Source organism: Emydura macquarii, unplaced genomic scaffold (genome assembly GCF_026122565.2).
Source record: "Emydura macquarii macquarii isolate MOO-44397 ecotype Brisbane River unplaced genomic scaffold, CSIRO-AGI_Emac_v2 contig_3328, whole genome shotgun sequence".
NCBI classification, from domain to species: domain Eukaryota; kingdom Metazoa; phylum Chordata; order Testudines; family Chelidae; genus Emydura; species Emydura macquarii.
The window spans coordinates 7213712-7237317 of NW_027133465.1; the positions used below are offsets into that span (position 1 = coordinate 7213712).

Here is a 23606-nt window from a genome sequence, read left to right on the forward strand (position 1 = left end):
CACAATACGACTGCGGGGAGCTTGTCTCTGTGTGAAACGTGGATAAGCGTCACCATCGGAAAACATGGCAGGTTTGCAGCAGTGCAGCTCCACCTGTGGTTAGCTGGTGATTGCAGAAATAGGGACTAATTCCTAATAGAGACGCGGGCTCAGTTCTCTAACCTGGAGAGCTGAAATAGTGGTGAATTATGCAGCTGATTTTTCCTGGTGTGGACAAAGTGCTAGAGATGAAGAGAGGGGATTTCTGCCTTTTTGGTGCATTCAGTCCCTGGCCTCCTCATTGAGGCTGCCAATAAGGGGCTCTTTAATGGCAGTTCTGATTACAGTTTTGAGACATGGACGTGTGTCCACTAGGAACGCTGAGGGCCACAGACTCATTCTAGGTAGGCCCCCAAATTGCATCATATAGTAACTTTTGAATACTATGGACCTAAATTACCAGTTTCCAAGTTAACCAGGTCGCTGGGGCTAAGCATTTTCAGAGAAAGGCTCCCATAGAGAGATGATTTTTGCAAAGTCCTCTCCCAGTAAAGTTACTAAGATCCAGACCCATCCAGGTATTCAGGCCCACTGATTTCAATGCCCATGGGATTTAGGTGCCTTTGAAGTTTTGGGTTTAAAGGGACAATTCCACACCACTGAAGTCAAGGGGCGTTTTATCACTGACTCCATCAAGAGCAGGCTCTGGAGCTAAAACTTTTTATCGTGTGAACACTAACAATTCTAACACAACACCTTAAACACAGGAAGACACAAAAACACAAGTTTTATTTTATTGGAACAACGTTTTTTGATAGAATTAAAAAAATAACTTAGCATGGTTTGTATTTAGATCAGTTATCTGGAGACACTTGAAACTTATGATTTGACTTATGAAGTGACTACATAAATTAATAAAAAATAAGAAAAATAATTTACATCTACAAAATTCCATACTTGCTAGCAAAAGTCTTGCAGAGTTTTCTTTACAGTACCTGTACATTTTACTTACAATCTACCCAACCCGTATATAAAAATAAGCATTACTTCAGCATTCAAGGCAACAGATTTGTCTTACAAATAAAAATATTGTTACAAAAGGTCATTAGCATACAGAACAGGGAATGTAGCTCCCCAATTCTGGGTTGTCTGTGCACATTTGCTTAGAGACTGCCATGGTGTCTTGTTGCAGAGGATTCTAATGCACTTTCTTTCAGGGAGATAAATGAACTGATACTTCATTTTCTTAAAACAAACAGCTTCTAGCTTTTCCCGTGTGTGTCAAGAAAAAGTAGTTTGTCCAAACAATTGGATATTCCATTACCTAGCTTGCAAAAAAGGGTAATTAGAAGAATTTCCCACAAATGGGACTTTGGAAATTTCATCTTCCCTGAGATTTTCCCAGAGACCAGCTAACACGGTTCAGGTTACTAAAGTCAGTCAGTGTTGATCTCCAGTGATCAGATCTTGCAAGAGATCCATGAGAATAGAGGGTATTCTGCACCTAGGATTCCCTGTTTGATGTGGGTAGTTAATTCCCATTTAAATGAAGGGCAATTACACACATTAAATCAAGGACAGAGTAGAATCTACTTTTCTTTTAGGAGAACAGTTCTGCGCTGGCGTGGCAGGGGTGGGTAAAATGACATTTTCTTTAAAGCCAGGAGAGTTAAAACGATTCCATCTCCCCTCCTACTGAAAGTGTCTGAGTTTCCTCAAATGTAAAGCGTGAGCACTTCCGAAGAAAAGCAGTTCCTCTATACACGGCCCCTCTGGATCTATTCTTTTTTAGACAACTGCGTAGAAAATATCCTGGCAATTCTTTTTGTTTCTTCTTCTGGCAGATCAGCTGATGTCAGGTTCGGTTTGTGACGGTTCTGCCGGTTCTGCCTTCGATATGGAATTCCCGCTGCAGTGGCACCATTTCCTGTCTGAGGAAGAGACAGTGATGTAATACTAGCCATCACTTACAACTTACACAGCAATGCTTTACTGATATTGAGGAAACACAGCAATGCTTTTGGCTGCATTGTGCATGGCTGATACTTGGAAATCCAAAGAGAGATTACCTTTCCCGCTCTTCCTGCTTCCATGAAGGACAGAACCTACTGGACGTGCTGTATTTTCCACTGGTCTCTCCTTCTCCTGTAAGTGATTTTCCCCACGTTCCATACACTGACAGGCATAATGGCTCAGTATGGCTCACAGGAGCCCCACGTTATCTACCTTCCTGTATCTTTGAAAGAAGCTTTTAATGCCCCTTTTCCCTCTCCCCCCAAAAAATGATTCACTTTAAAGGGACACTTTAAAAATATATTTTAAAAAAGCTTCCTCACCTTTGTTACTAACATCTTAGATGATTAAATCTGAAGGAATTTTAAAATTCTAGTCATTTTCTCTATTGCTGCTGCTTGTTTTCTCTAGGCTGCACAGTTTAGTCAATTTCTCTGTATGGTTCTCAGATACTAACACAGTGATGCAGTATCTGGGATGCAAACACTACTGGGGGAGTGGATAAGGGAACGTATTTCTTTTGAAAATGCTACAGACATTGGGATTAAAAAGAAATGGAAACATCTGTATGGCTTCTCAATGGGGGGACCAAATGTGAACTATCAGTGCCCCCTTCAATGGCTTGAGTTATTAGACTCTTTAAGGAAGATGACTCAGCTCTGGTGTGTGTGAGGAACACATCAGGTAGTGATGGAAGACTCGTAGGACACAGAACTAAGGATTTTACTGTGGACAACAACCCTGCAAGTGGGTGGAGGATCCACTAGATAGGATTTATTAAGTCTTTCCCAGCTCTCATTTCTAGGATTCTCAAAAATCCATGTGTTTTCCTCTGAAACGAAAGGCCACCTGTAAGCTGCATTCGAGCTGTCTACACGAGGATCCGAAGAACAAGTGACATCTCTGGAGTGTGAACCCTTCTCAAAATATTTGCTCTCCGAATGCTACACTTATCCTAGTTGGTCTCCAAGTGCTGCACTTTGTCCTCCCCGTTATCAGTAACGCACTCGAACAAAACTCCGTACCCATCTTATTCTTTTCTCATCTGGGAAACAATGAGCCCCCCATGTTCGGAACAGAATTAAAACTAAAACGGAGAGTTTTGTTAATATCTTCTGCAGCTCCACTTGCCAAATTCCTGCTTATCTCTGTGCACCGGCAACTGTTGGTTTATGTCAGCACAGGGTAACTGGATCTGGCAACTAACTGCTGTGGGGTGAGGGGTTCATTTGTTTCTGAACCCAATTTTTGAAAATTATTTCTCAATGAAACAGTCTATCCCTCCCCACCCAAAACACGTTAGATTCTGCAGTATTTCCCTATCCGCAGAATTTTTCAGGAGGTCGAAGCTCGAGCCTAAAACTAGATACGAGCCTGAGCTACAAAATTCAGATATGGATTTTAACCCTCAGAAGTTGGTGGATGGCACATCTGTGGGTTCAGGTCTCTACGCAAAACCTCCTCCTACTGAAGTCAATGGAGTGATTGCCAGGATGCCAGATGGCCCAGTTCCTAAAAACTATCATTACTCTGAGACACACCCACTACACTTATTTTCCTGAAGTCAGACCCCTCGCCACAGAAATTAGACTAGTAACAAGAGACCCTCAACATCTGAAGAAACTGTTTAAAGTAGCATTCATTAAAACACAGGGTTAACATTGACTGCTCTGGGCCCTTCTTCCTTCTCTCAGCTCCACTACATTCACACAGAAAAGCTGAACACTCACAGAGGGACTTAGGAAAACATATTCTCTCTCCCGTAAGTTCAGAACTAGGCCAATTATGGCAATCAGAGAGCTATTAAGAGACCAGAGTCTGTTCACTACTGAACATTAATAACTGGACGTAAGACTGAGTGTTTTAGGAGCACACAGCTGGGCATACACTGCACTTCTGTTAACTCCGGTTGAAGACAGACTTATATTCTAAGCACAGACCAGCCTGTTGGACCTTCCACCCACATAGCTGGGCTCTCTCTCTCTCTCTCTCTCGAGCAGCGTTTCACAGACTTAGTCACAGCAGATATCTCTTGAAATGTCCAGGTGTCCTAAGTTGCTCAGCTCTTCCCAAAGGTAGACAGTATCAGCGGCCCTATCTGCCCACTCCCTTCCTCAAGATGTACTGTTTTGTGGGGTTCATTCAAGTATAGGTGGATCGATGACTTATCTAATTTGGTTACTTACACTTCAGACACAGTAACACAGTCCACTGAATATTCAGCGCTCCAGCACTGCTTTGGATGAGCCGTGTTTGAAAACAATCCATGAACAAAGGGAAAAAACAGCCCTTCGTCTTACCCCATTTCCCATGGATCTGCTGGCGCCTCCACCCTTACCAGGATGTCAGCTTCCTGTTGTCAGGCTTTGCTACATTTATGCCCAGTCCACACTACGCCAAAGGCAACCCCATTATAATAGTGTTGGAGCACAACACTGTTAATAAGGTTAGTTTTGTATTTTAGGTAGAGATGAGACCAAGATATCTTATAATCATGTTAAAAGGCCAAAATTTAAAAAAACCAGGTTTCTAAATAACTGAGCTGATTTGCAGAAGGGTTGAGTACCCAGCAGCTTCCACTGATCTAGTTGTGGGATAGCTATCCAGATTGCACCAATACAAATACAGCTAGGCAGTGTGGTAGGTGTGGACCCACACACTTCATGCACACATAGTTGTATGGTTAAAAAATAGCTGTAATGTGAACGGAATGTGACAGCTTTTATTGCAACCAGTGAACTTCAGGATGGCTATGCTGGGTCAGACCAATGGTCCATCTAGCCCAGTATCCTTTCTTCTGACTGTGACTGATTCCAGATGCTTCAGAGGGAATGAACAGAACAGGGCAATAATTCAGTGAGCCATTCCCTGTTATCCAGTTTCAGCTTCTAGGAAGCTGAAAATTTAGGGACATCCACAGCATGGGGTTGCATCCTTGATCATCTTGGTTAATAGCCATTGATGGATGTATCCTCTATGAACTTATCTAATTATTTTTTGAACCCAGTTCTACTTTTGGCCTTCACAACATCCCCTGTCAACAAATTCCAAAGGCTGACTGTGTGTTGTGTGAAGTACTTTATGTTTGTTTTAAACCTGCTGCCTGTTAATTTCATTGGGTGACCCTTGGTTCTTGTGTTATGTGAAGATAAGTGTCATGACTCAATTATAACACGCTTGCACTCAGAGATTAGAAGTTTACCATGTTATAACTAGGGCCCTGTGTCAATCACTATGTTATGTAAGACACAGAGATCATGAAGATGCCCCCAAACTATGATCTTTTAAATATTTTTTTAAAAAAGGAAAATGTCTACAAAGTCTTTAATATAAAATACGTAGTCAATTTCAAGGACAGAATGAATTTTACTAGTAAATTTAGTCAATTTTGACTGCAACTTGTAAAATTCATTCTATGTAAACTCAGGCTATTCAATACTTTGCCATTTACCCTGTCATTACTTTTCTAGAAGAAAACTGTGATTTATACAGTGTAACATGGCAGCTTCCCAACTGTGTTGCAACAAATCAGGTTTACTCTAAAGGGGACCAGATAGTGTCAGGTCAGAATGGTAAAGCCCTGAAAAAATGTCTAAGGATGTCCTCTTTAAACATACTGAAGAACAGATATTCAAAGGGGTAATAGATTATTTCTGCTTATATAGCTCCAAGAGGATTTCCTAAATCTAACTAGAAGTTGGAAGAAATTGATTGCAGGCCTGGCACCAACAGAAGCTTAGAAACCAGTAGAGTAATATGTTACCACCCATATACAGCTTCCTGTCTGCCCTATGTACCTCTCAAGGCTGTTCAAAGACCAAATCAGCAGCTTATTTTCTTCACTCTCCTCCCCCCGCCAAGTGTCTGTGAAACAGCTGAAACATTAATACTGGCTGGAGAAACAGTAACCAGCTTGAACTGGCTCTGTGCTAACTCTTTTGACCTATGTACATGATTAGTAAGCAAGTCCTCTTGAAAGTGTAAAATGGGAAGCACAAGTGGTGCTGATAAATAGCTTTCCCTCTTTCACTGCATAAAACTGCTCAGACTCCAGACTCATTTCTTAACAAAAATGTTACATATTTGAAAAGCGTCAAGTATATTTCTCAAAAATAGCTCATCAGGATATCACCCTACCTTATCCCTATGTAAATTAGTTTGATCAGTTCACACAGGTCCTTCAGCAATTATTAAAAACCCATGGCAATCTGAGTTATTAACCTTACTGTCCTGGTCAAATTCTAACTTGGGTAACTATGTTTTGCATCCCTAAATTTCTTCCGGTAGTTTCAAGTGGATGCAGTATTGTTCACTTCTTGTTCACTTACAGATTACTGTAATGTTACTGTGTGCTGTTTGACAACTGGCCCGTTTCTACCCTAGAAGTGGCTGCATTTCAGGGATGGGTATAATGATCTTTTATATATAGTTTGTACATCACTTTACATTGTGAAGTGCTTCTGGAACCTTCAGAATGATAGAAACTAAATGTAAGATTATTAAAGAAGTGGATTTATACTGTAATAATGGCAATGGGTTTCTACTGAATTCTCTAGCCAAGGCTATGATTCCACATTACTGAACATATTGTATTGTAGGAGAGAAAGGTAACAAATGAGTAAGGTTTGAGTAGAGGCTTCATGAGAATATTTCTCTTGAAGCCTTCTCAAATCTTACTCATTTGTTACTTATTTCTCCTATAATTTATATTTAAGAAGTGTCAGAATGATAACAGTCCCATTTAATACTCTGCCATTCCACTTCTTAATGAATTTGACATGCTCCCTCTGTCGATGTGGTTTGTACAGAACTTTTATTTGTATTGTATTTAACTTTCTACTTTGGTATCTCCTTCCCCTCTCTTTAAATGCTGCAACTCCTCACCCAGCACTCCTGCTGCCTGATGGATTCCCTATTTTAACTCCAAAAAAAAAAGGCTGGTAATAACTCAACCAGAGTAAGAGGGGATATGATCAATGTTAACAATATAAAGAATAGTATAGAGAATGGAGATTGGGAGTTTCTGTTCTGTTTCACAATAAAAAGGAAAAAAAATCACATTAAATGAAACTGAAAGATAGCAAATTCAAAACTGATTTCTCAAATGATGTGTGATTAGACTGTGGAACTCACTGCCACTGGACATTGAGGCCAAGAATGTAGCAAAATTCAAAGGAGGCCTGGACATTTATATGGATAACAAGAATATCCAGAGTTATAACATTTAGTGCTAACAAAAATTTTGGAAGGGATATAAAACCCCATGCTTCCGCACTTACACCAATCTACTTATTAGCAAAGAGAATGAGACCTTCATGGGGAGCATGTTATCCCACATTTGTCTACTGTAGGGTTCCTGGAGCCTTCTTCTGAAGCACTGGTACTGGCCACTCTTGGAGATAAGATAATAGACCATGGGTCTGATCCAGTACAACAAATCAGATCCAGAAGGGACCAGCAGATCATCTAGTCTGACCTCCTGCATATAATACCACTCAACTTCTACACACCAAATCTGATAATCAGAATTAGACCCAAGTATTACAGCCCTCAGGAGACTAAACTAATGTGTGCCACAGGCAGAGAACCGGAGGGACCAAGAGGCACCAATGTCTAAGGCCCCTGCAATGGCAGGGAACTGATTAAATGAGATCTTCCCAGATGTTCCCAGCAAGTAACTTGTGCCCCAGATTGCAGAGGAAGGCAAAAAGTCCTATGTTGCCTTCATGCAACCTGGGGTCTGGGCAGCAGAGTGCTGTGTAAATCTGCCTGTTCAAGAAGCCCTTGCTTCCCCTTTCACCTCCCTACACAAAGGCTTCACCTCACTGTAGCCAAGTGCGAGAAATTGGCTGAGCCCCCCGCAAAACTCAGTTAAAGCAGCTCTTTATCAAGAAACAGGCCACGTGAGGCGAACTCCAATTTGCTCCCAGAGCTGACCCTGCCTCTTAGCCTCTACAGCTTTCCCAGTGGCCCATCAAACCCATCCCCATGTCATATTCCAGTGAATAAAACTGTGTAAAAACAAGTTATGTCTGCCTAACTCTTGCCCATAGCCGCTGTTGATTTAAATGGCAATGCCTTCAGAAATGCTCCACTCAGCTTCAGAACTGGTTCTGTTGCTGAAAGAGAAAACATCTGTCTGGGAAAAAGAATATTGTGACTGGCTACAGAATTCCATCTGCTTGGAGTTAAAGGGTTTTTGGCTTTCTGCTGTATTTGCCCTTTGTGTGAGCACATTACAGCTGAAACAAGCATCAAGTGATGCTGGTCAGTTTAGCGATTTCAAACATATGCACTTGGATCTTGTATTTAAGTAAGAAATACAGCCAGCTCCCACTGAAGCCAACAGGAATTTTGCCATTGACTTTAGTGGGAGCAGAACCTCACCCTGAACCTCAGACAGCAGGATAATACACCTTGGGTAATGTTATAAAGGCATCAGAGAATACGATTTCCTTGAAATCAGTTATCTGGAATGCCTCGGTGTAATGGACTTTACACTTATAAAAGTTAGTTAAACCTGTTCATTTCTTGGGCCCTACAGAAATGCCTATGACTCAGAAATCACAAGTTGTGCCCAAAGTTCTAAAGTCATTTCGTTATTATAGCTTTTATGATAATGGCAGTTGTTACAATTACCAGTGGGACTTTCATTACAGCCCTGCTTTCACAAACTCTTAACATGCTGAAAAACACTCCTTTGGGGATGAAGTTTCCCACGTTATATCTCAGCCCTGACGTAATTTTTTTGAGAAAGTGAAGCAAGTTTTAAAATTCTTTGTTAAATTATTAAAGAATGTAGAGAAAAGTTATTTAAAGACTTTTTTTTTTTTTTGGCTTATAAGTAACCAAAGACCACTGGAAAAACCTTACCCTGCAAGTAAATAGACCTTAAAAGCAAACTGCAAAGAGGAAGATAAATGGAACCATGGCCTTTCTCCTTCTTTATGATGTATAGAAGCTTTAAAATGTGTGGGTTTTAAAAAATTTCTTCCCTGCTTTTTTGTTTACGTTAAAAATTCAGGCGTGATCTATCCTATTTTTCCTGGAAGACACTATGGAGAGTTGGAGAACTAGTAGAATAACATGATAAATACCAATGAAGTTAATCCTGCACTGGTAATCAAACTCTTTGTTTCTATTAATATCTAACTCATATGCTTGACAACCAGTTGGGAGGAACTATCTCCGTTGCAATCAGACTAGACACTCAGCATTACATTCACTCAGTATTATACATGCCGTGATGCTGGCAGACCAGGTGCCAGCTCATGCCAAGGCCTCTGGGCCTCATTGAGCACTGACAAATGCACAGATGAAACCAGCCCGGCTCCCCTGTGTGTTAGTCTTGTTAAAATGGACATTAAGTTTATAAGAATGTGATTAGACCTTATGAAATGCTTGTTGGACGCTTCATGTAATAATCTCGCTTATAAAGTCTGTCCCCCATGTTACAAGATAATATTTGTGTGTTTGCTTGGTAACTATAAAAAGTATTTGCACTAAGCCTGTAAACCCAGTCCAGAGAGAAGCATTACAATGTTTGCCACAAGAGAGGTCATCTCTGCTCCAACACAAGGCGACCCATAGACACCAGACAAGCCATTGTGCAACATCAGGGAACAAGATGACTTTGTTGATTGCTCCCCGCCACACCCATGAAGTGGAGACGTGCACAAGCAATCCGTCCCATCAGTTTGAACTCGGGGCAGAAAGGAAACAAAAATCCTTGTCAGGAAGAAATTGTTATCTCTATGTCGCTTGAACTTTAGGGATAAGATGAGATTTCTAGACATAAGCAAGAGATCTCATGCTGTTTAGCCTGGGTCAGCCCTAAAGGACATATAGAGCTTGCATATTACTTCAGCTTCTATCATCTTTTGAAACCTAAGACTCTAACTCATTTGTGTGCGTCTGTTTACCTGCTTTAACCTTGTAAATAACTCATTTAGAACATAAGAACGGCCATATTGGTCAGATCAATGGTCTATCTAGCCTAGTATCCTGTCTTCCGACAGTGGCCAACGCCAGGTGCTTCAGAGGGAACGAACAGAACAGGGAATCATCAAGTGATCCATCCTCTGTTGACCATTCCCAGCTTCTGGCAAACAGGGGCTAGGGACACTTCAGAGCATTTCTTTTCTTAGTTAGTAAATCTTTAGTTATTTTATTATAGGATTGGCTACAAGCGTTGTCTTTGGTCTGAGATCTAAGGTGCACTGACCTATGGTAAGTGACTGGCCCTTTGAGACTGGGAGTAACCTGAATATTGTTGCAATTTTGGTGCAAGGGACCATCTATCACAAAGGCAAACTTATTTGGGTGGCAAGATGGACCAGCGTGCCCCAGGGCACTGTCTGTGACTCCATGTTAAGGCTGTTATAGTGCTTGAGGAATTCACAGTTGATCCGTGGTTGATGAAATCTGAGTATAGAACACACAACCAGTTTGGGGTATGTAATAGCCTGCGCTGAGGCTGGTACTCAGGTTCGTGAGCCATTCCAGACAGAGCCCGACACACGTATCCAACATGTATCCAACACATAACTGTTAGGTTTGCAACATCTGAAAGGCGTGTCACAAACAGGCCATTCAGCTGACATGCCATCACCTATGAGAGGTAGCTGCCTCAGCAGAAAAACACAGTGTCGGATGCCACAGGTCTGCTGTTACAGGTCACAAAGGCTGCGATCCTAGGTCACCTTTAGGACAAGTCATTGATGGGCTAAAATTGCCCAAGAGCACACAACTAGAGCAGAGGAACGATAGAAATCACTTGTAGGCTGGCTGCTCTCTATTGGACTATGCATCAGTGGTGATTAACTTACGTGTTTCTCAGAGTATATGGACTATACTGTGCTTGTAAAACATGCCAGCGATCTGTGAACTTCAGAGAGAAGTATGTAAACTACTGCTGGGTAGGGCACACTATGCTCCTTCTGAGATGTGTTAGATACATGTATCCATACTCATGCACCCTTTAGAGGGCATGCATCCTGCCGTAGGTACAGTTCTGGTGCAGAGACTGCAGCTCTCAAATGAAGAAGTTCCATTTTTGTTGCTATAGATGTGCAAATCTGACTCAAACCCGAAGAAATGAAGACACATTAAAGATGTTCTCGACTCACATAACGTAATGGAAGCTTGAGTGTTAGGTTACGCAGGGTGGCTTAGCTTCATTGAACTTTCGGGGATAATAAGCATACAGACAAGCATAAAAGACAAGGTATGTACTTTTATAGCTAGCTCCGCATAAAAATATTTGCTCTTTTAAATATGCTAGTGCCTTGCAATGAATACCGCACTTAGAGAAACATACTGTACTGATGTGGCATTTTTAATGATGCATCTTTGACATCAAAAACTGTGACTCCTCTTTAAAAATAATTTTAACCTCCTGCATAGTTTCCAGAACACACACTTGGAACGACATCGTGTTTACTCCATTCCTGGCCAGAGAAACTGCCAGTCCCAGTTCAGTTCATGGCCTAAATGTTGGTTGACACCTGCTCTGGTTTTCCCTTTCTATGTCTCTGAGCCACTGCAATCACACATGATCTGTGACTACCTCAGGCACAGCCTTATTAGTGTACATCTTTGATTCGCAAGACAGTAAGAGGAAAAAGATTCACATATAAAAGGATCGGGCTTTGATTTTCCTCTTACAGAAATGCAATGATTTTCCAGGACACTGCAGATCAACTCAGGATTATGTAATGACTGTGTACCAGGGATACAAATAAAGTGAACAGTCTTATGAACATTTTATTCAGATCTTGAGGCTCAGGCTGTTTCAATGTCAAAGAATTCTGGATAACAGAGAGAACACTACATACTTGGGGTGCAGTAAGTTTGTTTGGCAGCTGATTTTATTCTTTCATTAATAAAAGTATGAACAAATTACATGTTCAGAAAAGCAACATTGCATCTACTTTTGGTGCCTATGCATTAGAAGGTTTGTGTGAAGCCATGAGGCTTTGTGTGTGTTATTCCTTCTACATTCAGACTGATTAAAATCATCCGCGGGGACTGTAGAGCAACCCTTTCTTCCTGGGCTTTCTTTTCTTAACAACAAGGTGAAGAGTTTCAACATCTCTCTCCAATAGGCTACGGTGACGGGTATAAATTCCCTAGCTCAGGTTCTCTAAATATCTTGAGTATAGGAAAATAAGTCCCTTGCTGTAGAGAAGTGGGGGCAGAAAGTGGTAATTGACAAGGAGGCAATAAACTAGGAATAATCATGAGAGGCAAGAAAGGCTGATTGGATTATCGCTAAGGAGTTGATCCTTGCAATGGATAAGAATCTAATATCTTGAGCGTGTGACAAGAGACACCAGAGGCTGTGTCATGATATAAAGGAGCTACTTCCAATTTGCTTTGATGGTAAATTGGCTTAGAATATGAATGGAAAAGATATATTCTGGGTAGAACGCTGCTTTCAGTATAAATTACCTACTCTATTGAGACATCTTTGGAGGCAAGGATAACAAATTTTGACAGTTTAAAAGATCCTGTTCTGGAATCACTTTACTTTTTATTAGTCTATCATGATAGTGTCAAAAAGGCCCCAGTGAGCTAGGTGCTCTACAACCGCACAGGAATGCATGGTTCCTACCCAGAAGAGCTTACGATCTAACTTAAGAGAAGATGGAACAAGTGAATGCAAGAAAGAAAAGGAGGGAAGGGAAGTCAAGAATAAAAGTTCGTGTGGTTATGCAGATTGGATATGTGCACAACTTAGTGGTTCTGAATTACTTAAAAAGTAGTTAAATGTAAATAAATATCAGGCAGCACTGGGCTGCTAAGCCTAGTCATCCTTAGTAGGCTGGTTTCCTGTAGGTCATATCAGAAATGGTCTTGAGAAGGGATTTGAAGGAGAGCATATGACATACATCAGTTCATACTATGTTGAGGGCAGAGTGGAAGAAGGTATGAAGATGCAGAAGTTGACAAGGCATCAAAGCAGTCATTTTTGATGGATCAGAGGGGCAGAGGATGAACTGGTAAGAGAAGAGTGGAGAAGCCTGGAGGAGAAGAGCTGGGAAGGGTCCTGAGGACTGGAAGCTTGTGACTGATGTGGTGAAAATCTGAGTTGTAGTTGAAAAAACATTTTTTTATATGGCTCAGCAAAATTCAGACACCTGGCCTGTGATGCCACAGTCTCCAGGCTGAAACATGAGCTGCAGCCTCCACTCACCAACCTGTCCTTGGACAGACTCTGTCCTAAAGTGCCTTTGTCTCCGTGTTGACAGCCAAGTACCCTAATTGCTCATGTACTCTACTCTCCTGCATCACCACCACTTGGGCAGGAAGCTAGAGAGCAGGGTGCACAAGGGGGCTTCTGTTGGGGGAACAGGAGGAGGGAGAGGCGTTTAATAGGCTGGGGGAGAAGGGTTGCCAGCTGCCATGTGACAGAAAGTGGGGGGGAGGGGGGGAGTGTTTGCTGATCTTCAGTAGAGAGCCGCAGCTCAGATTTCAGCCTCTGAAGTCTGCTGAATTCTGAGAAAAATCTAAAACAAACCTAGAGTTCAAAATTGACATTCCTAATATCTTAATACTAATCAAGAACACACACAAATGCAGAAACCACATTGTTTCAAGCTTTGTAGTTCACCTTTACATGAATTCAACCTATATACAGAAAAACAAGTATTAATTCAATCTGTAAAACATGCCAGATACTGTAAAAGTCCATGCATTATCACTAAAGTATCACTTACTGAATTAGTGGTACCCTGATTCCATATTCCTAGAGGGACAGTCACCCTTCAGATTGTGTTGTTATTTTTACCCAGACAGTTCACATGTTCAGAACTTGCACTGTAAATCCTCGATTGTTAACCACAAGGACCTTCATGTTTAAGGACTCAAATTTGCTCCCACTGTAGTAAACAGCAGAGCTTTTGTAAACCTTAGGGTCCAGAGGACTGGGTCAGGACTTGGAAACCTGAAAAAAATACTAAACTAACTAAATTAATTCTTCTTTCTCCTTATTTAACAACTTTAATCAATATTCTATGGTGTAAAACAGACATCGTCCCTTGTTACAGAAGCTAATTTTGCCATTGGTTTACATACTCTATATTAATGTTTTATAAATGGGCATTTTCACTGTTGCTAAATTCCAGTGGAAGGAGGAAAAGGATGGTCCTGTGGTTAAGGCACTGGACTCAGGATAAATGGGTTCAATTCCCAGCTCCGCCACAGACTTTCTGTGTGACCCTGTGCAAGTCACTTTCTCTCTCTCTGTCTCCATTCCCTATCTGTAAAATGGTATAATGCTTCTTTTCTGCAACCCTTTTTCTGTCTTGTCTACTGAGACTGTAAGCTCTGTGGGGCAGGGACCCTCTGTGATTAAGTGCTTATATATAATACAGCACAATTTGTTGAGGCTGGCATGCTCTGCTGTAATACAGAACAATTACTGTTAATGTTAATAATAAAATACCCCTGGAATTAACCTTGTTTAAAGTGGGAAAAATTACTCATCCACCATTATTATTATTAATACCCTTCCTAATTATTGTAATCATTTAATCAATTATTCCTAATCAATTATTAATCATCCATGGTAGTGGCTGAAAGGACTCATTCAGGCTTAAGTTTCTATGTTCCAACTTTAACCACTCATTACTTGCTGGATAAAGAGGAGATTCAACAACATTATTTTATTATTTATGAAGTCATAGGAGTGAATATTTTTCTCTGTATTTGTAAATCACCAAGGGCATTCTCCTGTGGAATTTGCTGCCTAAGGGTTTGATCCCACGAAGAAAGGAATCCCCTCAGCCCTCACTGACTTGCACTGGAATTGTAGGCACACAGCACTTTTCGGGGCGTGCTCAATCTGAGACACTGATTCTTTCCCAGTGAATTGTGGGAGAACTTGTTTGTCCATCTGGGCAGACGGGGGGAGTTGTGGGAACCAACGGCACTCAAGTGATTTAGCCCGTGTCCTCACTGCACAATGGTGGGTTGCCAACAGATGTGAAATCTGCACTCCCAGCTGGGCCAACTAGCCTGAGTTTAAAGCGACACTAAACTGGGGTGACAGATTGTGCATGTGGACAGGAGGGGGTTTAGGGGCAACACCTGAATAGCCCGAGTTTACTCTGCAGTGAAGACAGATTGTTAAACAGCAGTTCTTCAGAACTGGATCAGGATTAGCAATGGAAAGTTAAGTGTAAGAGTTTTGAGGATGGATTTGAGCAGAATATGGTTACGATTCTTCTATGTTTCATCTAGAATGTACATAAGCAACACGAAAAGTAATCTTGATAAACAATAAGGGGAATTCATGCCAGCTTATTACACTCAAGCTCTATGTTTGAGTCCTTGAAGCATCCTATGACTGAGAGGCTCCTTTGATATTTACTTATCTTATGGATCAGGAATTAGTTATTCTGGACAGTAAAAAGAAGACCGCTCAGCTGAATGCCAACAGCTTGCATTTAAGTCATTCATTAATTACAGAAATGGAAAGGCAAACCAAGGAATATCTGACCAGGGAAAACAATGTTTATAACACCGATAAAGAGAATTTTACTCCTAAAATTGAGCCATGATTTGGCTAATACACAGAGAGCAAAATTCAGAAAAAAAAACCTCAAATCAGAAATGGCAGGTGTAGTGACAATATTGTAACCATGTCTGCTAATTTCAGGTAGTTTATTATTTCAGGGCCATTAGGTTCAGTCTGTTTTTGTTCTATTTAGCCAAGCAAGATGTTCCTTGTTACATAAATGTTCTGCTCAGCATTTGTTTCCATAGGTCAAAGGGCAGGGAATGAACAGATTACTTCTGCTGGAAGTGGCAGCAAATAGCCCAGCTGTTGCAGTACCAAGATCTGCCCCAGTAAAACCAACACAGATTTCCTGTGTTCATCACTAGATGCAAACAGTATTCAGGCCCCATTAAAGCGGACACCCTCAAACTTTCTGAAAGTTATAATGCCCCTATTCTCTCACAAAGCAGCACATCACAAGCAAATATTGTTTTGCACAAAGGATTTTTAAGACATAGTAAAAGCACCCAAACATCTTATTGTATGATTTATGTATACTTCTAAGACTCTACTGCTCTCTCCATGTCAACTGAATAATGACCTTCTGACACTTACAAATCAGAGCAGCTCTCTGTTGTAAACCCACTTGTTAAGCCCAGCGCCCCTTGATCAAAGAGTTATCATTGTGTTAGCAGTAATTATAGGTAACATTTTCAGAGCTGGGTATTTAATGTTAGGCACCTAAATTCATACTAAGGCACATAAACAGGAATGACCTGATTTTCAAAGGTGTTGCTGAGCATCTACAGATCTCATAGACTTCAATTGAGTTATTTCTGATTTGCCCCAGTGTGACAGGAGAATCAGATCCAGTGACTACCTAGGCAAATATAGCAGCTATTATATATGCTGGAATACCATAGCTAACACAGCCCTGGACACTGAAAACTGGTTTCACTGAGAGGGGAAATGCTCATCAGGAACAAGGTTCACGCCTACCCTTTTTGAAAACTGTTATGGGATTTCTAACATAATCCTTAACAGCCAAAGAAGTGGGGAAGAAACTTCCATATAACATCTCATCTGAGAGGAGGGCTGTCATTTAGATAGGACTGTGAAAGATTTAAAGAGTTCACCATACTTACTTTATTAGTTGTGGTAGATGGGCAAGAAGACGAAATATTGAGCATTCTCATGGAGACTTCCAAATGTTGGGGTGGAAGAAAGAAGTTGGGAACAACAATAGGTTCCGGTCTGAACAGGGTTGTTAAGCAATAACATCTTGCAGTGTGTAGAATTATAGAAAAAACATTTGGATTCAGTATCATCACGAAGACTGTTCTTAATGGAGCCATGATTTTCTAAATAATCCTATTTATTTTTAATCTCTGAACAATTATATCATTCAGATCACTCAGCTCTGCTGCACAGCTCCGCAGAGTACAGAACACAAAAGTATTACGACACTTCTGTCGAGCCTCGTCCTGAAAAATCCAACAAGCTTTACAAAAGATGACATGTGAAATATAGGTATTACTTTAACCATTGTTGAAATGTGGCAACTCTTTTTAATTAAAAAAGAAAATGATCTAATTGTCTTTTAAAATAAAGGAAACGTGGCAGCTGCAATAGCGCACATCAAGATTACATAACTGTTTTGTTGGCAAGAAGGGAAAAATAGCTTTCAGTTCAAGCTGTTTGGGAAAATGCAAGTAGGCAGGATGTAATGAGCCAGACCAAAATGCAGTCAAGGCACTGAGATTAATACACCTAAATCTTGCACAAAGTATCATGGGAATTAATGGCCACAAATGGTCTTTACATATCACCTGCCTGACAGCAGAACAACACTTCCTAATATGGTGCTAGAACATCGATTCTGGTTTAGGAGGGAAGAATGCTCATACTGAATTTCCACTTCCTACAGCAGCTAGGCGTTCTCCAGAGGTCTCCCATTCAAATAATAGCCAGGCCCGACTTGTGAAGTCGCCTAGGATCACAACACAAGGTGCTCTTGGCTGCAGTAAAACTACATTTGAATGAGGTTATAATTTTGACACTTCCAAAAGTAATACGAGTTAGGACTAAAACAATTGTGCCCAAATATTATAACACATGCAGGGTGTAAAATGATCCTTAATTAGGAGACTATTGTTAAACCCATGCACAACAGAGTTGTTCAAGACATAATTTTCCCCCAAAGAGTGCTGCTCAATCATGTATTAAATGCCAACTGTAATTGAAAATTCAGTTTTTGATTAAAATGGACTAAGCCTCTGGTTAACTGACACACTGAGTTGCTTACAAGTGACAGACAAATGTGGATCCCATTACGTAGGGGTCCATCAGTTTCCACCCAGTTTTAACAGTTTAAATTAATCAGAAAAAAAGCAACAGTTTAAATAAGAAGCATTTTGCCAGACAATGGCTGAGACAGGAGCTTGAAAGAGCACACACAAAAAATTGGTAAAACACACTTGAATACCTGCCTGTTAAGTTTTATACCAGCAGGTAATTTTACACCCCCCAAAAGAGGTTTAAAAGGAAAATGTAATCCAATCATAGTGGTGATCTCCAGTTATGTTCTAAGAGAGTCGCTCACTATTTCTTAGCGTGCAAGTTGCACTTGATGAAAAATACAAAAAAGGATACAACACGACACTAGATTTCACAGACTTTTCTGACACTTCAGGCAGCTCTTCCTGGCTCTCATCAGAGTAGCTCCCGCTATTTCTTGCGGACTCTGATTGCGCAGATAAACTCTGAACATGCATCCCCTCATCAGACTCACTTCCTTCCTCACCTTGATAGTCTGCATCTAAATCCTCAGTACTTTTCTCCTCTCTTTCTATGGCAATGGTCTTGGCCACAGCGAAGTCTCCACTGCCTGGTAAATCCAACGGTTCTCCAGATGTTGCATTAAACTCTTCGTTGTGTTCTGCTTGTTGGGCTTCATATGCTCCATTCTGACTGACAGTCTCTTTTTCTAATGACCCAACATCTGCTTCATGCATTTTGGATAAATGTATAGGCTGAAAAAGCTCTGAATCAGCTGCTTCAGTACCACTATTTGGACCTTCATGGCCTTTTCTCACTAGACATGCAGCACTCTCTTCAATATAGGAATTAGCACAAGGTCTAGCAATGCTGGGCATACTTGGGTGACTGTCCTCCGGCATACTGGACAAAGAGCTACTTCTTATACTCTCTCGTTTTTGTAAACATCCAGTAGCCACTGAGTACTCGTCCTCATTTCTCAAGTCTATTGGCTGTCTGTCAGGGCCCTGCTCCACTTCAGATACAATGCTGGACCAGGGACTGGTTTTGTCAGTTACAGTAGTTATTTCATTCAGAGTTCTTGGTTCTATGACATCCTCTTCATACTCTTCATCACTGTTGGACCGGATGGCATATGTATCCTCCTCTGTCTCGATGTGGTCCAATGACAAAGGATGCTCATTTTCAGTGACTGCTTGGTCTAGGAATTCATACAGCATACTTCTCCCAAATGCAGACCTTCCAAGAGAGGATAAAGATGGTGTAGCTATGTGGGCACTTGGGGGTTCCATTCTTGGTTGGTCTTGGTGCATCTCAGTTCTCACTGCTCCAGCCTTTGGATCCGGTACAGCATGACCATGTTTAGCACCTGAATTTCTGCTATTGTCTTGAAACACATTTGAAGATTCTTTGGTATTTTTTGTCATAGTCTGCAAATCTGATTGATGATAAACAGCATCAATACATACAGGAGATGAAGGCGTCAGCTCTGATCTTTACTCTTTAGCGCAGCTATAGCTGCACTACTTGTGAGTAATCACATATGCAATGAATGATAAAAAGAGCTAAATAGGTAAAGTTTGGGCAAATAAAAATTGGGACAATGGGGAAAGCACAGAAACTGATAACAGTTCACAAATGGCAGAAGGGTGCAAAGACTGAGGAGGGGAAGGAATTGGTTTAGGGTGGTATAAAGCAGAATAATGAAAAGTATTGTGATGAAATTGAGGAAGAGAAAAGTTGTTTATGAGGAAAAGTTTCCTCACTTTTTTAGTCACTGACATTGATGCCTTTTAGCAGAACAGTCCCCAAAGGGAAACTGAAGAGCCTCCAGTGCTTTGAATTGGTTTTAAATGTCCCAATAAAAACCACTGGCAACCAGGGAACTATCCTACATTGGCCCCCAATAGGAGAGGGGAACTAGATGACCTAGGTCAATGGAAGTGTTCCTAGTGAGGACCGACCCAAGGAGAGCAGTGTGTACATCAGCCACTGCTATAATTATAATTATATTCCACATATTTTATGTTGACTTATTTTTCTAGTGTAAACAAGGCCTAAATGTAAATAGCCTCCTGTGATACAGCCATGCCATGGCCATTTGCAATTTATTTTAATAATAAGGAAATCTATTTGTGGTTTCTAGTTAAAGAACATATGTACCTCATTTCATCAAAACCTTTCAGGAATTAGGCCATTGGTATTCAGCTGAACACACCATCTGGGTAAATGTCAAATTAGTGCTCTTGGAGGCAAACAATAGGTTTAAAATAAGTTTTAAAGAGGATGTGATGAGGGGGCCCCTTAGGAGAAAGGGCAAGAAGAGAGTTTGAGACAGATATGTGGAGGGGAGGGGGCAAAAGAAGCAAAGAAAGCAGTACACTGAGATGAGTAGGACGAAGATGGCAAAGCCAGAAGAACAGGAATAAGTAGCATCAGGATCAAGATGGCAATATACCAGAAGGAATGGCCCTGTAACTGGGGAGATGGTGGCACAGTACCTAGCCTAGAGGTAGAAAGAGGTAGATATGTGGAGAGTCTGCTTCATACTGGTGACAGCCTCTTCTACCCAATACTTTATCACAGAAAGGCATAACAGACACTTGGGATTCCCAGCCACCTTGATAAACACAATGTACTGGCGCTGGATCTGAATGATCACAGATGACTAGGCTAATATAAAATTAGCAAATAGTACCCGGGATAGTGCTGAGGAAGGGCAGTAAATAGGTGGTTTAAGAGGTAGCGTGGAGTGAGGAGATGGAGATTTTAAAACCACTACAGGAAGCAAAGATATTTCACTTGACTCACTACTGCTAGATATCCACTTCTGTAGATAATGTGGCACCAGATTTATTAGCACTACTAGCAAAGAACATATAGAGGTGGAGTTACATAGGGAAATGTAGGTAGGCTAGAATATAATTAATAGAACAGGAACCAATCACTAACTTCTACTTAAACCCACCTTCCTAATGTTGTATTTACATATATTTTACTTAATGGGTTTGTCAGCTAGGTTTCCAACACCACCACTACAGAACTGGAGCAATCCCCCCATGGACCAGTACAAATCAGTTGTCTGTTAGAGACTGGTCTCTTAAATTAAAGATTGGGAAAAATTGTGTCAGAAATTTGGGGGCTACTTGAAAGTGGGGATTTAACACAAGAGATTATCTAGTGCCCGTGGCTCTTGGTAAACTCTTCCAAACAAGGTAACTTCTTACCATTGATCAGAGTGCTGACTTGAGAAACCAAGTGACTGGATTTTTCCAAAAGATGGTGTCCATCACGATCCAACGTTCTGGTCCCAAACTCTTGACAGTCCCCCTCCTGCTGTTCCGGATTTCTCTTCGATGTGCTGCCATAGCCAAAGTCAGGGAAAGAGCTGGTTAGCTTCTGACTGAAGTATCTCTGAATCTCATCCAGCTCAGTCAAGTTTCTTCTGTAAGCCATGTAAAAGAACATAAAGATTAATAATGTGTAATACCTGAATAATTAAACTTGTTTTCCTAAGGTTTAGAACTAGGTTAAAAAACTATTTTCCAGCCAGAAATGTAATCCGTAATGTCCCAGCCTAGAAATGATTCTTTCTGAGCCAAACAGGAAAAAATAAAAGGAAATTCATGTAAATCGGTTAATGCTTCGAGTTTTGTGTGTGATCAAAATGCTTACAAGGTTTGTTAGTTTTCCTCTTAAACAGCTCAGAGAGGACTTTTGGTAACCTAGAGTAAGTTAAATTACAGGATGACAGAGATGGATAGTGCTAATTATTCAGTCTTTATTTGCAAACACTGCTGTTATTCCAATGCTGGGGCTTCTCACAGCTCTGTCGAAGCACCTCAGATTTAACCTGTAGCAACCCTCACTATTCCAGCCTTGTTTTAATGTTGCTGTTACGTTATGTTACTATACCACTAATACCCAGTTTCATAAGATTACTGTATTAATTTTAGTTTATTTTAAAAACAGATGCAAGAATTGCACAATTTCAAGATTTACTCTTTGAACTTAGCCATATGCTATTCTGTTAGCCATGGCTTTGCTTTACCTGAGAGTAGTTAGAAGTGAAGTACGTGACGAATGGGACAGGGAATCTAATCTTCCAGCCCTTTGCGCATTCCCTTCCACCTGCTGCAGGGATTCATGAAATCTGCGGACATTTTGCATGTGCTCTTCATGACGAGGTGTCCATGTCTCTGTGGGGCTAACTCTGTTAAAAATGGGTATATATGGATATAAACACACCACAAGAACAAAATTTCTCCCTATAAAAGATCTGCTAACTAAATTTACCAAAGCCTGATAAAAATACGCCCCTGGAATCATTAAAACAGCATTACTGGATTAAGCCAGAGCACTCAAAATTTGGCATGAATGACATTACTAATTTACAAAGAGCCTGGGAACTCCACCTAATTTGCATTATAATAGAGTAGATTGCAGGCATCTTCCTTTTTAACACAGAAGTGCAGGTGGCAAAGATTAACAGAGGTGCCATCTTGCAATGGTCAATTTGGATCTGAAGAGCCAGTTGTTCACATGAAGATGGAGCAGCACTACATGCTAGTGTCGGTACTCTTTGCAAACTTCAACAGACAGAGCTACTAAAACCTTGCCTGGCTGCTTCCAGGTTGTATGTAAAAGGATTACCTTCTGCATACTCTAAACAAGCCGGTCATGACTTAATCCTCTTTCTTACATGTTGCTCACTGTGTGCTGCAGTTACTGCTAGTGACACGTATAAACAAAACTGATGTCCTCATGTCATTTGTTTTTGGCAAGAGTAAGCAGAAATTACTGCCAGGGATCTACCAAAGTTGGTCTCAGGAATGTGCAGTATGGGCATACTTCATCACCCCTCATGTGGTGACCACGAAAAGAAGTATGACAAAATACATAGTGATGTCATAGACACCCATCCCTATTCCACATCCTATTAAGCAGGGCAGAGGAAAACAACAGCTAATATTGGCAGCGGTACTACATTAAATCTAGAGGTACAGGGAATCAAAGCAGCAGCAGGTGCCTCAATGGATATATATTGTGATGTTGTGGTGAGGAGTGGACATCAGGACATCAGCATCTCTTGGGACATTCGCTCTTAAAAATGTATTTAGTAGAAAACTGACTGACAGTCTTACAGTTAAATGCACGTACAGTACACAACTGTTTTAGTCCTTTAAATTGCAGGGTGTGGCTCTGGAGCGAGAGGTGTGAGACTGCAGGTATTTTTCACCCTGGTCAGTAGACTTAGAATTTGGGCTGGTAGGTGTCAGATAAAATTTTCAAGCTCTGAAAATAATAAATATTTACTCTTCTTCTTATTTTATTCCGGAGACATTCTTTTATCAGTTTTCTTACCGCTCCTGAGTAGTAAAATCAACATCCTTTGATGAAGTACTAAATAATTGTCCAGAGCCTCTTGTAACATAGCTGGGGAATGCAGAACACAAGGCCTTTGCCTGGAACAAAAAAGGACTGTGTGCAGGAATCTGCAAGAGCAAGATTAAGAATAAATAAACACGAGACTTCACTGAACTAACCAACAAGTTTTATAGACTGCTTTACATTTTCAAAGCACTTTACAAACACTAGTTAAAAGTAAGGCAGGTTCTAGCACCAACAAGTCCCTCTGCCATTTTTTATGGTTTGCAATCATACCATCCTAGTTAAAAGAGGGTCCCTCTCCCATGTTTCTGTGTGAAAGATCCACATAAACAAGAAGGGAAACTAACTAAATGATTATGAAGGGAAAACAGTGAAACTGACTATATGCAGAGTGCTATCAAATACACATGTAAAGAAACTGAAAATAAAGAAAAATGATGTT

At 40.8% G+C, this 23606-nt stretch overlaps 1 protein-coding gene across 4 annotated transcripts in view; it reads right to left on the reverse strand.

Moving 5' to 3' along the window:
- Positions 1–750: 750 nt before the first annotated feature.
- C2CD3 (C2 domain containing 3 centriole elongation regulator) overlaps positions 751–23606 on the reverse strand; it is a 66716-nt gene continuing 43860 nt past the window's right edge. For 3 of the 4 annotated variants that reach the window (XM_067533301.1, XM_067533298.1, XM_067533302.1), the window contains 6 exons: positions 23138–23268; positions 21825–21986; positions 21001–21218; positions 18149–19211; positions 16642–16750; positions 751–1910 (listed from right to left, as the gene is read on the reverse strand). In XM_067533301.1, the coding sequence (XP_067389402.1) occupies positions 1758–1910; positions 16642–16750; positions 18149–19211; positions 21001–21218; positions 21825–21986; positions 23138–23268 (1836 nt within the window). In that variant the 3' untranslated portion in view covers positions 751–1757. The remainder of the gene's footprint in view (positions 1911–16641; positions 16751–18148; positions 19212–21000; positions 21219–21824; positions 21987–23137; positions 23269–23606) is intronic. The other variant, XM_067533300.1, reaches the window with a different exon arrangement.